Genomic DNA, 15422 nt, shown 5'->3' on the forward strand with positions numbered 1-15422 from the left:
GCAGCACACTCTGTAATGGTGCCATCCACTGCGGAGTGGATACAAATACTGCTCAGACATAAGGATACAGTTGAGACTTTTAGAGGCAGATGGGTGAACCTGAGACCACACTCCCAACTGCAGTAAATGAGACTCACAGGTGTAAACATTGCACTGTCTCCCTGGTGTGAGAAACTGAAAGAGGAAACAAGGACTAGAATGTACTTAGATACTGTGACATGGGAAGTAACTATTTAAAAGGAAAAGGGAAATGCGACGTGGGAAAGGATGGACCAGGGAGAAACGCAAGGAAGCCACGCTGGTCGTGTCTCTTGGTTCGCTGTAAAGGAAGGTTCGTGTTGATATCGATGGGGAAGATATTCATGCCCATGTCCTGTGTCTTGGAACTGCTTCGAGGAAGACAATATGCAATGTATTAACTATTGTCATTCTCTTACTATGAAATTGTTTTACTTTTTCAGTAAAATAAACTTATCCTTTAATATCTCAATAAACAAGAGTACAGTAGGGGAAGACTCCAGATTGCAGTAACTGTGCCTCCTATGTACCCTGGGGGGTTACAGGACCCCTCTCAGCCTCAGCAAACGAGAAACGAAAAGGAACTTCACATTTTCAGGGCAGAGCTGCACACAGAAGCTCAAACCACCAAACTCTGGGACATTTATGAGGCTCAGACACAGACATGAAAGTGAAAGTGCTTCTTCACTGGGCTCACTGTGAGCTCTGGTCCCCTGTGGCTACAGGGAGGATCCTCTCACCCACCTGGAAGATGTAGTGGAGAACTGAGACTTTACACAGAAGGAGCACAGAGCAGTATTTGGCACCAAACAGGACTCAAAATGTTAATGACTTTTACTTTATAAAGGACTGAATGAATAAATGTTGATTGTACTGTATGTTAACTTTTGTTTTTGTTTGGTTTGGGTATTTTTGTTTTGTTTTTTGGATTTGTTTGTTCTCTGCCTTTTTGAGACAGTGTCACTATGCAGCTGAGGCTGGCCTTGAGCTCACTTTGTAGCCCAGGCTACTCCTGATCTCGCAACAAACCTCCTGACCTCTGCCTCCCGAGTGCCTCACACCATGCCTGGCTCGAACACTGACTTTTGAAAAACACAGCGAAGGCATTAATACCTACAGAGTTTTAACAGGTACAGTGTGATGAGCACCGCGTTCCAGGGCTGTGCTAAGAATCTCACGCACATTCTCTCTAGCCATTTTCTAACCCTATAGATAAGGTACCGCTCAGAAAAACTTCATAGTGGCCCCATCTTAGAAACAGAGATCCACAAAAAGGGCGCCACACAAGATACACCTTCAACATTTAAACTCTGATAAATCTTTTAACAAGGCACATGTTGTGGTTTACCTGAAAGAGGTCAACTATGAAAATGTCATATAAAAATTACCTCTACCCACTGAGATAATGACTAAGATTCTATTAATGTTCCAATTATTAATGGCTCTGACCTTCCTCAACCTCGGCTTTACTTCAAAAAGACCTTTTTTTTTTTGTATTTTTGCGGGAAGGGTCTACTACTAGTGTGTTCAGGGTCTCACTACTAGATCCGACTCGCAGTGATCCTTCTGTTTATAGCCTCACAAGAGCTGGGATTACAGGTGCGCACACCACACCCAGTCTCAATTGCTGTCTCAGGGCGCCCCGGGGGCACAACAGGCCTGGGGATTGAACCCTGGGCCCCTGCACCTGCTTGCAGGTGATCATTGGCATTTTAGCTTTTAATTTTTCACTTCTGAACATCAATTCCTGCTACTAACTGCATTTCCTTTCATTCTCAAAACTACCACACATTGCGTTTCCTACCTACGGACGCAGACACAGTGGAGATCTTCCCCGCAGAGCCGGGTGCCCGGCAGAGCCAAAGGCGGTCCCTGCGGCCGTGCACCTCCTGATGAGGGTGCCTGGCGCCTCCTGTGCACTGCTGCCACCTGGTGGGCACAGACAGAAGTTCAGTGCTGCGCGGCAGACCACAGCCGGACCCAGCCACAAGGCTGCACAGTGGTCCGGGCCACCCACTGGAGCCTGGCATCAGATGTGGCCCATCCCAAGACGAGGGCCAGCTGCACTTCCAGGCTACAAGAAGCACACTTCTTTCCCAGCCTGCTGGTACATCATCCCTGAACAAAAGTGAGGTCTTTACAGCACTCTAAAATTTCCTCTCGTTTCATTTCTCCTGAATTCCAGTGTCACAAGGTGTTTTTAATACAAGTCTTGTGAAAACAAAAAATTCTTTGAATGTTTGAAAAATAAATTCACAATTTTATAGGTGACTGAAATGCTGTTTTATAAAACACAAGAAGCTTAATGCGATCCCTCAGCACATCTGTCAAGCCCCCAACACGTACACATCAAAAGTGAACGAAAAATGAAGACTAAGTGCCTTGGAAGTGCTACCTTTTCATGCACTACACATTTCCAGGGGCTCAGAAGGCTCCAATAACATTCTAGTTGTGGCATGAAACATGAAGAAAACGTGGTCAGAAGTCAATGTACACCAACATGTTCACATCAGTAAGATGAAGTACTTCATGTATTAGTGACTCGGGACTGCAGTTCTAGCTTCTCTTTCCCAATATTACCTAGGACAGGACATAGTAAGAGCTCTCCTGGGACACTGCTGGATACTGTATTCCTGCCAAAAAGCATATGCTACAGCGAAACCTCCTGGTGGTTCTGACCTCCCCAGGCCCCTGAGTGTAACTAAATATAAACTCCTTCCAAATTAAAAAGAATTTCCTTGTCTCTGCATCAAGGAATAAGCTCTAATTTAAAAAAAAAAAACTTTACTCTTTCTTCAGGGGAAAAATAAATATGTGGTAAAAAGAGTATCAATTTTTTTGGACAAAAGACGAGGCTTCAATCTTCACATAGCACCCATGAGACACCAGATTAAAGTCATGTATGTACCTAAGTTCTTATATTGAAAAGGCGTAATAACACCAACCACACTATCTTTATGAGAAAGTATTTCATACAATAAATCTGTAAAAAAAAATTTAAAAATAAAAAAAATCTGTAACCCATCTGTCATATACAATAAGCACAAAATAAATTTTAATTCTTTGTTATTTCTCCAAAAGTAACACATTTTTATTTCACAATCTCTCACTGCTCACCGCAGAAGCTTACAGTGTTATACCTGCTGTATTCTGATTACAAGAGGGCACCATTCAACGTGTAAAAGCATATTCTATATATTCTTTACCTGGTAAAGAAGCAATTCTTGAATTTCATGGATTTATGATTCGTGCTAAACTGAATCCAAAGTTATTCTTTATGTAATTGATTACATGAATTACGCAGCACTCATGTTATGTCATTTTGGCACCTTTGTGTGCTGCTCTGAGAACATTCTACTGTGAGTCAGGTCTAGACAACACGCTCGATTTCCAAGTTTATAAGATTTATTTCCTCACTTTCCATCATCCAGTCATGTGATAGAAGGTTTCTTAAAGTGTTTCCTACTTAATGCCAGCAACACACAATTACTTGGGAATTTATGATTCAGCCTAATCAAATACATGCTTCTAGAAAATTACATGCTTTTTACATAAAGTATTTTATTACAGCAGATAAAGATACAAAGGAATCTGTCAACTTTCTCATTGCAATTCTTCTCATTTCAAGAGAAGTTTGAAGCCACAAGTCTTCATTCTTTTTCTTTTCCAGGTAAAATTCATCTCTTTTCATTTTTCTTCAGAGAATTCCTTTATTTTTTTTCCTTCGGTTTTTTGTTGTTGTTTACTTTTTCAGAAGTCCTGACATTTTATTAATGTTTAAAAGATAAAAATTTCTCAGAATACTGCAGAAGCAACTTAGTGGTGAAGTATTTTTTTCATGCGAAAATGGTAACTCCTGCCACATGGAAATAGTTGCACTTTAATTAGATGGGTGTTCTGAGGGAACTCAACACATTTGGCACATTTGGGAATGATCTTTTTATCAAATCAACACTTCAAACTAATAAACGAAATACTTTAAGGCTATATCTATTCCATTTATTCACCAATATGCTGAATATACATTTTATACAAAATTGACAATATAAAAAGATTTAATTCTTATCCAAGATATATTTTTGATGCCCTGTGCAAAAATTTAAAAATTACAGATACAAAAAATTATATACCTTCAGGACAAATCCACAGAGTAATTATTTAAAAAGAAAAGAAGAACGACAAAAGTCAAATTGTTTATACTAAGGTAAGCTTTCTAGGATAAGCCCATTTTGAAAAAGGAAGAAATTCTTTGAAGTTATCTAAAGAACGTTTTTTTGTTTTGTTTTGTTTGTACTGGGGATTCAACTCAGGACCCTGCACTTGCCTGGCAGGCACTTATTCTACTGAACTATCTCCCCAGCCCCATATCTAATGAATGTCTATCCCAAGTGCTTCATCTTATTATAAAAAAATGTATTGTAAGAAAGGCTTGCTAATACTGAAATTAAAAAAATATATATATTGAAATTACAAATCTTGTTCATTATTGCTTTCAAGATCATTAACATGTAATTGGCTTTCCTCTTCCCAAATAAAAATATTTTCACCCTCAAAAATGTAATGTATTTCTAATATACTTCTTTTGCAAATACTTACGAATGCTCCAACTTGGCAAATACCTAGTACACAGGTTTGACTAAGTACTTCAAAGGAGAAATGACAACTGATACTTTCTGGTATTGCGTGCTTGAGATTTGTTCTTAAATTCTGGAATCCATTATCTAATAAGCCATTATTCTCATCCACTGTTTTAAAGATATCACCTGTCCAACGGCCAGGGTTTTCCGTATTTGAGTTCACATCATCCACAACAAACAGAAGTATGTACAAGAAATTCAAACAGAACCTTTGCTTCAAACATGACTGAAATTTCTTTAAATTACTTTCTTCCTCTCTGTCCCAGAAATTAGTTAGCTTGAGTCTTTCTCTCTTACCAGTCAAGCCAAACATGGTGCTGACACAGAGTTGATCAAATGAATCACCAGTGGCATGATCAACAAAGTTTCTTCTCATACTTGCTCCATGGTTCTTACCCCTGAGCACATTTTTATTTAACAGTAGCAAATGTGGGTGTACCTTCATCCACAAATGGAAACCCAAGACATTTTCAATATCCGAATCTTTGCGATAAGCAAACCCTCGGCTCTCTTCATTCACAGGCTGGGTAATAACAGTGAGTATCGGACAGTGTTGGCCACAGAGAGCATAGAGTTTGTCCAAAGAGTCCCCTTCCTGAAGTGCACTGTGAGTCACGCTGCTGCCAGGCAATGGCTGGCTTTTAACAGCACCATCAGTGACAGGGTGGACTTTGTTAGCAGCAGGCGTAAAGGCATGAGGAACAGCTGGGCACGCTCTTTCCGACTGCAGACTACTTGCGCCCTCGGTGCGGTGGTGCGGTACACTCTCTGTGGCACAGGTCTCATCATGAACATCTCGCAAGTCCTCACAGAAAGGCTCAGAGTCACTACCGTGAGGCAAGTTAAAGTAGTTGCATTTCAGTTCAAGGGGTTGAGTTAGTTCCTCCAGTTCTGAAGATGATAATTCAGCCATAGCTGGGCCTGGGGCCAAATTCCCAAAATGTGAATATGGTACCTCATTACTGTTATTATCGAGCAGGGTATCTACTGATGTGGTGTCTGCGGTGCCGTACATGCCAGGATTCTCAGACGACAGCCTCAGCAGATGATTTTCTCTCAGTAGCCACTTGCCTTTGTCAGTCAGCACTCCCTCCTCTTTATTGCTGAGTACACTATCACGATTACTTTGTCTTATACTGTGATCTACAATTTCTTCTCCATGATAACTGTCCCTCACACCATTAATATCACATGCTCTTTGTTTATCCGTGAATTTTTGTAACATAGGTGAAGTACTAGACACCTGCTCAGAAGACCCAAATGGCTGGCCTTCAGAATCGTAACAAATTGCTTTCCTTGCACACTGAAAGTCTACAGTACTGTAAGGACAAACTTGAGATCTGTGTGTAGACCCACGGAAAAAAGATGGTTTAACAATCTCTACTTTGCCATAAAGCTTTTCTATTGCCCTTTTAACAAACCCCTTATTATATTCTCTCTCTTGGGTAATGTCGTCACTGTCACTGTGCTCATCACTGGATGTTCCACGCTGCTGCTCACTCTCACTGTCTGGTCTATAATCTGACCAGTCTGAAGTCGCTGGACTCTTAAAACATTTTTTAAAATCATGTGAAGACTCTGAATAACTTCCCTTTTCCATGTTTTTCACCATCATCTTAACGCTCACCTTACTTTCTCCTGAAATCTCTTTTTCAGTATTTTGATTAGAATCATAGCAAAAAACCAATGATGGTGGTGTCACCTGCCTGACTGTATCAGAAATCATGCCACTGTTTCCTTGCTTTTCTGTAACATTTCTACTAGATATGTCTGTCAATTTCCAATTTCTCCCAGCCTCTGGCTGTTTTGTGAGCAATTCTTCAGTGGCTTGTTTGCCTGCTTCTATCACTGTAGTACCGACATCACTCTCTTGATTTTCTAATTCTTCAAAAGACTCCAGTTCTGCAATGTTACTTCTGTCACTTGATGCCAGGCTACTGGTTACTGACCCCGGTTCTTCAGAAGTCCTTGACTCTTCTCTATTGAATGATGGATATGTATTTTTATCCTGTCTCTTTTTTAATTGATCTAGAGAGCTGTGTTTCATATCAAATCCCTTACCATTTTTACTTAGAAAAATGCCACCAGGGCTTAAATTATTGGCATTTTGTTGTGACACTGATGTATTAAAGTCATTTTTACACCCCAGGTCTTCTAAGATATTTATGTCTTTCTGAGTTTCATCAACTCTTTTGAATGCCTCAGCTAATTCCAAGTTATCACTATATCTGTCTCCTCTGGAATTTAAAAAGTCAGTGGTATTATAGACACTCATGGGAATATGGGTCTTAGCAGGTGGACAAGCTACCTCAGAAGCATAGTTCTCCTTTGGAGTGCAAGTCTCATCAGAACACACAGAATCAGTAAATGAGCAGACCTCTCCCAGGAAACAACTCATATTCATAGAGGTCTCATCTACGACACAACCAACAATAGAGGGGAAAGCACTGCTTGGCTCGCCTAAGTCTTTTGGAGGGTCAGTCTTACTCACAGTGCACATCTCACATGGAGAGCAAACCTCTAAAACACAAACTTCAGAACCACAAGCCTCACAGCCAGCACAGTCTCCATCCAAAGAGATTTTCTGCATTCTTTCATTTTTATTGCACTCTGGCGCTCTCTGAGTGCTGACTGCTGCAGAAAGGCCTACTGGAACCATATCTTGTTCTTTTTCACTGGGTTCAATACAATTTGTAGTGGACTCCACTAAACTGGCAACAGCAGCCTTCAAGTCATCAGCATTCTCTGCAATGGCAATGTGCTTTAGCACCTCCAACAACACAAGTATTTCTGAAGAACTGTTGGTAATCTTATGAGCATCACCCTGAAAGAAACTACTCATACTTCCCTTTAGATTTAGCACCAAGAGCCAAGCAAGGAGGAGATTAATGGATGAAGTACGTATCACAGAAGAGAAGGGGATCTCTACAAGTGATGCTGGTGTCTGAACAACTCCATTCTGAGTCTTGGGACTGCTGGGAACTGAAGCTTGCAGACGCTGAAGCAACAGAAGTGGAAAGAGGTCTCTGGAAATATTCTCTCCTACAGGATCTGCCTGAATGGCAGCCTCTACACTTGGCCCTTCTGTAGGCAGGTTTACTTCATGGGAAACAAGGCTCACCTCCAGGCTGGAATTTTCAGAGGACATCTGGCTTTCAGTGGTATGATCGTTAACAGCTGACTGTGACACAGTGCAATATTCTTGCAAGGAAACTAAGCAAGCACCATTCAGAGCACTAACCTGGCTCTCACAGAGATCTCTGTTAAATTCTTCACCATTAAACATTTTACCACTTCCTTCACACAGATTATTTCCTGTCAAACTGGCACTTTTAGCGACGTGCTCACTATTTTCCACAACGAATTTGTTTCCTTTTACAGAACCTCCATGGACATCATTTCCTAGAAGACTTTTGTTATAACTCACCATACTCCTTTTATTTTTGTGTAATGGAGCTAACTTTCTAGGTTCCAAAGTTGGATATGAATTTATGTTCTGTAACCATGTCTGTATATAATCTACTGAACGATGGGCCATATCCACAGAAAAATCAGCTTTTTTCACAGAAGCTGAAGAAGTCACCCTGGTTTTAGCATACTGTTTACTTATAGCAGCACCTGATTTCAATTTATCCCCTTTTTGTTTTTTCTGGGTTTTTAAAGTTACATGTGAATCATTAAATTTTGGCACTAAGCTCATTTTTGCCATTCCTCTCACACTCCTGGACACCATTTCTGCTTGAGTCTGTGGCCCAGAAAATGCTTTTGATCTCTGCTCAGGGAAGTTAAGCATATGAAATAAACTTTGGTTTTCTGAAGTGCTTTCGTGGTACTTAGATTCATAATGGGGAACTATTTTATTTCCTTGACTAATTTCTCTTTTTTTAGGGGCTCCTAAGCTTATTTTCTTTAGTGGCCTAGATTTTATTTTGCCCACAAATCTTTGAACCTTAATATTCTGACTATCATTTAATTTATGTCTAAGGAAACTCTTAGAAACTGTAGGACTGAGATTACTTTTGGTACTAAGATGATTTGACTCAGCTACCACCCCAGTTGTATGCAGGTTTTCCTCATGAAGGATCTTTCCTTTAAAGGAACGGTTTGAATCTCGCAGTATGGTTTCCCGTGCAAGTGTACCTCTAGTGTTTATTTTCTTACTCTTCTTTGAGATTCTTTTGGTTACAGTCTTCCCAACCCGATACCTAGAGGTGATCACCTGCTGCTGTGATTTCTCCTTTTTGCTGGCAGATGCCAAAGTCTGCGTTCCATTTTCTGAAGATTCTGTTAAACCACACTGTGCAAATTCAGTAATTAGTCTGTCGATTCTTGTGCTTACTGGAAAGGACTGTACTGAAGCTGGAGCCTCAGAAACACTTTTGTCAGCGCCAGAGTTGTCACGAGAAGAATGACTTGCCTCTGCTGAAACGGGAGGGAACCTACCATTTGGATTATCATAAGCTCTGAAGTTTTCCACATCAGTTTTATTGTCTGATATTACAATATCAACTACACCTTCCCCCTCAGTTGAGCTCTCTGATACAGCAGATGGCAAGCCATCATTATGTGGCATCTTTAACATCTTCTGACGTGTAATTTCTATCACACCAGCGCTTACTGCACTTGACCTGAGGAGTTTGCTCTCCCTTATTCTTTCTACAGGCGACTCCATCTGTTCATTGTTATTGATCTGAACAAGTACAGGTTTGTTACACAATGACGACATTTTACTACAAGAATGTGTAAACATGTGGTATTCTGATTTGTTTTCCACACCTTCTCTTTTTTCACTATAGGAAAACTGTTTCTCTTGGACTTCTGTTTCAGACACTAACGTCACACTCTCAATCACAGATTTCTTTTGTCTCATCCTCCTTGGTCCAGGTGTAGGTGGCCTGTAAAAATGATGCTTCACTTGAGCCTGAGCTCCCGGAATGATATCTGTGTCCACAGCAGCAGTCTCCCAACTGGCAGAACTGCAAGTTTCAGCATCTTGATCTGTCATCGGAGTTTTTACTTCTTCTGCCAAACTGCCCTCTTGATTACTGCCCGGGACATCTGCAGACAATGAACATGCTGCAAGCTTTAAACTACCTGATCCATTCTCCGTTCTTCCCGGACCACTGTTTATCTCACTATTTTCATCATTATTTAAAAGACCTGCTCTGTCTATGGTGGTTGTCCACTTTATAGTTTCCTTTTCTTTTATTCTGAATCGAACTTTCATCTCAACTGTCATAGTACCATCTTGATTAAAAATAACTGCTTTCTCAATATCATCTTCAGAAGGATATATTGATAAATTCTGAGAGTCACGTTTTTCTAAGCTCAAGTAATTTTCAGGCGCAAAAGAATAGTCTGAGTAGCACTCATGTGTTTTATCAGAAGAAACAGAATAAATCTGAGATCTTGGGATTAAGGGTATATGCGTGCTCACTTTCAAGGTTTTAAGAGTATAAGACGCCCAGATCAAAATACAAGTGGAAGAGGGAGACGTAACAAATATCCAATGAAAGAGGCAGCAAGGGAAAAAAAAAAAAAAAGAAGAAGAAAAGAAAAGAATTAGCACAAAAGTACCATATCTCTGCGTTTCACAATACAATGTTACTGATAATTTTCTAAACTCTATGTATTCAATGGCTGCTTCAGAAAATTTTCCATAGTTCCTTAAATAGTTCTTTGAACTCTCTTAAGAGAAACCTATAACTCTACTTCAATGATTTCCAGAATTTTAACCATTTTAATAAAGTTTTAAATATAGTTTTAACAAGAAACATAAAAAAGTGAAAACATTAACAATTCTACTGATAAAAAGATTTTTGTAGGCTTTTTTAGTTTGCTTTCCAGTACTAGAACAGTCTAAGCAAGTACTGCTTACCCACTTAGACAAAGCAAGTAGTAGTATGCAATGGTATTTTATCTGCGTATATAAAGGACATTTATAATTATATGAAAGTAGGAACATTTTGAATATTTAAACCTGAATAAATTCAAAAATAATTTAGAATTCACTTTGTCTGACTTACTACATAACAAAAAAAGCATAGGTCTGGGTATTAATTTTAATGTGCAGCCTTATCATTAAACTTGGCACACCTTTCTTAAATTCAGTGAAGTTCTTATTAGTCATTTTCATAGATTTGTGCATGCTGACCACCAATTAATCATTTTTAATGTTTCACAGTATAAATCTAAATGTACTTTTGTTGTTTTTGGTATCCTTTTGTTAAAATTGCAAATCAAAATCATTCATAACTTCTTCTTTTCTTCTGTATCATAGAGAAGGGTCTACACGGTCTTCAGGGTCTCACTACTAGATCAGACTCGTAGTGATCTCCCTGTTTACAGCCTCCCAAGAGCTGGGATTACAGGCACACGCTACCATGCCCAGTCTCAATTGCCATCTCAGCACACCCCTGGGGGCAGGGCCAGTATGGCAGGCCCAGAGATTGAACCCCCAGCCCCTGTGTCTGCTTGCAGGTGCTTTAATCTGCACAGCTATTTGGCTAGCCCGTCATTCATAACTTTTATAAGTAAAATTTAACAAGTCCTCAGATTCCTTGAAGTCATCAAAGATCAGACACAAAATAATAAAAACACTACTAAATAATAGTGAAATATAGCACCACCATATGTATAATGTACTCATGTGTTTGACAGCCTGATACCTACAATATAGGAACAATAATAATTATCTATTGCGTACAGCCATGACATAATTTAACAACAAAAAGTGAGCTTATTGTTAGCAATAATGTAGGGAGACTCACACTTTGTAAAGTGCAAATTATTCCATATCTAAAAAGAGGGAGAATCTGAATTCAACTATATATGGAAGTCAGTATTTTAGCAAAAGGACTTAAAGCTTCCCAGGAAATGCTGAACGCAATCAAAAGCCCCACACTCTTGGGCCAAAAGGCCTCCTCTTCTCTACTTTTTTTTTTTTTGCGGGGATTGAACTCAGGGGATTGAACTCAGGCCCTTGCGCTTGCCAGGGAAGCATTTATTCTACTGAGCCATCTCCCCAGCCCAAAAGGCCTCTTCTTTCCCCACCTGAAGGACCAAGCCACACCTGGCTACCAGATTCTAAGGAAATGACAGCCTACATCAGCAGTGGTAAACCTACGGCACGTGTGCTGCACCAGGTCTGCAGAACCCTCTGTGTCTGCTCACGAGCTAAGCCACCCCAGCATCACCCAGCAGCTAAGTGTTCATGTTGAATTGCAGTGTTGACACTTTGCAATAAATAAGGGGGTTTTGGGTTACAGTCTCGGCACTTGTCTCTAAAAGATCGCTGACCTAAATTATTGTTAACCAGCATGAATCAGCTGCATTACCTTTGTTTTTGTTTGGTTTTGGTTTTGGTTTTTTGAGACAAGGTCTTGCTAAATTTTCCCAGCAGGACTCAAACTTGTGACCCTCCTGCTTAGCCTCCTCCAGTGCTGAGATTACAGGCATGCACCACCATGACCTACTCCAAATCTTAATAAATAAAATTAAGGGTCTAAGGACCTGTGATTTTTACATGAATAACTTTAGAAGGTATAAAACACAGGTAGATTTCAAAAAATATACTCCACAATGTCACTGACCTCAATTAAGAATACTGGTCAAAGGGGCTGGAGAGATGGCTCAGTGGTCTAAAGCACCTACTTAGAACAAGCTTAGCAAAAGCATCAGGGACCGCGGTTCAATCCCCCAGCACCACATGCCAGCCAGCCCGCCCCCTGGTGGGCTGAGCTGGCCTCTCTCTCTCTCTCTCTCTCTCTCTCTCTCTCAAATAAATAAATAAATAAAATTTAAGAATACTGGTCAAAATTCCGCAATACCAGACTGCACGGAATTCTTCTGCGAAGCAAAAATTCTAGCATTTTGATTTCACTAAGTATTTTGTACGAAAACAAAAAGCCAACACAGACAGCACAGCTTAGCAATTTAAATAGTTAATTATTAAGTGATATGGAAAAATCTTTAGAAATTACTAGATAATCTTTATGACTCCTTCCAGCAATAACTAATTACATTTTAGAATATTTTAATCCTCTATACTTTCTGTGTTAATAAAAATGGTCATTTAGAGAGACAACACACTCGGGCCTCCTTTCTGTCCCTCCCTAGGTCAGAGGACAGGAGCTCTCTTACCCCCAGTAAATATATTCTGCTCTTAAAAAAAAAAAAAAAAAAAAATGTGGTCATTAAAGCATAATTTTTTTTCCTGAGGTAAAAATATCAGTATTAAAACTGAATCTTACATATTTATAAATGACTTACTCCTTCTATTTTCTGATTTAGTGTTCACCTTCTGGTGCACACGATGAGAGATCCCTGGCAATCTTGCAGGAAGCAAGCACTTTTGGATGTCATAATTTCCTGGTTTAAATGGCTCCCTTCCTGCTGCCACCACTGCCCCAGCGCTCAGGATCACTGCCTGGAGAGTGGGAACCTGGAAGAAAGCAAAGAATCACGGTCTTCCATGAGCAAGGTTTGTTCTTGGTGATGATGTCATCGTTTTGACTGAATCAATTTAACAACCTGCCAGGCTTGAAAGAGACCGTCGCCCAGCACTTTCTTAGGCACTAATGACGTACACCAAATAACTGCAAACACAAATGTGCATTAAGCCCATATATCGCAGAGACCGGCTGGTCTGCTGGCATAACTAAAACATATTCCAAAGTGTGTACGCCTCCCACCACGTCTGCAGCTGCGGCCAAGTCCCGTCCCAGAAGCAGCCGGCGCGGACCCTGCGCCCACCCCCGCGCCAGGAAGCCCTTGAGGGCACAAACCGAGCTCTGACGAGGAGACCGGGAAGGCTCACCTTCCTTCCATCGGTGGCATACAGCTTGGCCACCGGGTACTGCATGACCACTGTCAGGTGCTGCAGAAAGGCCTCAAAGCTCTGAGTGACCTTCCTGCTGAGGAGCACAGGGCGCCCGCTCCTCGGGTCGCCATTCCTGAAGACCAGCAGCCTCCGCGGCACGCGGGGCATGCCGGGAGCGGCAGGGGCGGGGCGCCGCGCTGCGCGTGCGCTGAGGGCGCGGCTGCTGAGCCAGGGCCGCGGGCGCCGGCGCGCCCTGTCCAGGTCCACCGGCTGCACCTTCTTGCTGTGGGAGCACAGGTACGACTCGCCGTCCTCCAGGTCCTCCAGCCGCGTGATGCTGTGCCTTCCTCGAGGCGTGCTGATGTTCCGCACCCCGAAGGGCAAGGGCACCTTCCTGGACAGGTTGTCCAGCAGGGCGTCGAAGGTCTTGAAGGAACGAGGGTTGACCACGACCCGGACGCCGCCGAACTGCGGGTCCCCGCTCTTGTAAAAGCTGATCCGCTTGGCCACGACGGGACGGGTGACGCTCAGATGGCGGGGACCCCAAACCTGACCTTCAGACGAAGTCGGGTGCATCAGGGAAAAGCTGGTGGAAGGCGTTTCGCTCATTTTGCTGGAGTTCTAGATGGGGAAGAAGATTGTTTAGCTCAGGAATAGCAGTGTCACAGAGAACTCATGATGGGTGGCGCGGGCGGGAGCCAATCGCAGGGGAGGCTCTAGGTATTGTCTAAGGTTTCATTCATCCACTTATTTCATTGTTAATTTTTAAACCCAATTTTAAGGAAGTATAATAAAAAGACATAAACAGTAAAATGAGAACATTTATAATTCTAAAATTAAAAGTAATCTGCAGACGCTAATAATGATGATACACCCCCTCAATGAAAACTAGCCAACCCTTAATCATGGCTGTATTTTTTGGCATGATCATGATATATAAATAAGTGGAAAAGCAATCTGTGCAACACATCGGCTGTAACATTGGTTTGCTTGGAAACATACTTATGTAAATGTTTCCCATTTACATAAGGTCCACAAAAACCCCAGTGTTGATAGTGGTTATCTTAAGATGAAAAGGCTTTTGAAAATAGTTTTGGCGTTTGTCTTTTATGATATTTTATTTTATTACTGTTTTTCTTCATAGTGCTTGGGGTCTAACCCAGGGCCTCACACATACTAAACAAGCACTTTACCACCAACCTATGTCCTCAGCCTTTTTTGTGTTGTTTTTATACATTGCTAAGTTTTGTGAATCTTTAAAATTTACAGAAGTTATTCTACAGTTTTAAAAATGGTGACAACAACAAAAAAGACAAATTAGAAAGCATCCAAAGAGATTTTTACAATTCATCAATTTAGTCTTACGCAAACGGGCAGGAAGGAAAAAGAAGAGAACCAGGAAAAGATTTTAAATTTCAAATAACCAAGTGAATGGAACCAAATGAGTTTGTCTGGAGGAGTATGTACCTAACATTGAGTCCTATGAAAACTGTACTGCACGCATCCTTAAATAAGGGCCGTATTAAGATAATATGCTTCCACTACACAGTGAAGAAAAATGCAACCAAGTTAGCCGATGACACTTATCCTACTTTGGGAAATAATAAATGTTCTTTGATCACATTTCCAGAGGCTGCTAAACATGGCAAACTCTGGATACTGTTCGCATTAGTGGTTCTAAAATGAAGACTTCAGGAGGGAATTCAAGAAGAGCCATTTTCAGCCAACTGTAAACTTTTTCCTTTTCTACTTATCAGGAGAGCTAGAATCTGCTGGCAAAAAAGTGAGCAGCTTGCGGAAGGGTTTCTCTGGCTCAGGACTTTTTTCATTTAGAGCATTTTGTAGCTATCTTCTGTTCCAAGTCAGCTTAGCTATGAGTGTCTTGTGACACAGTAAGAGAGCCCTGAAGCCTTGAAGACAAATTAGATAAACTAAATGTATGTAGT

The 15422-nt window shown here is 41.0% G+C and overlaps 1 protein-coding gene across 1 annotated transcript in view; it reads right to left on the reverse strand.

Annotated features, from left to right (window-relative positions):
• Positions 1–4358: 4358 nt before the first annotated feature.
• Rp1 (RP1, axonemal microtubule associated) overlaps positions 4359–15422 on the reverse strand; it is a 54287-nt gene continuing 43223 nt past the window's right edge. The window contains exons 2-4 of the mRNA XM_004633372.2: positions 13474–14097; positions 12927–13098; positions 4359–10091 (exon numbers count right to left, since the gene is read on the reverse strand). Of these exons, the coding sequence (XP_004633429.1) occupies positions 4486–10091; positions 12927–13098; positions 13474–14085 (6390 nt within the window). The 5' untranslated portion in view covers positions 14086–14097 and the 3' untranslated portion in view covers positions 4359–4485. The remainder of the gene's footprint in view (positions 10092–12926; positions 13099–13473; positions 14098–15422) is intronic.

The sequence above is a fragment of the Octodon degus genome, unplaced genomic scaffold (assembly GCF_000260255.1).
Source record: "Octodon degus isolate 3935 unplaced genomic scaffold, OctDeg1.0 scaffold00054, whole genome shotgun sequence".
Lineage (NCBI taxonomy): Eukaryota > Metazoa > Chordata > Mammalia > Rodentia > Octodontidae > Octodon > Octodon degus.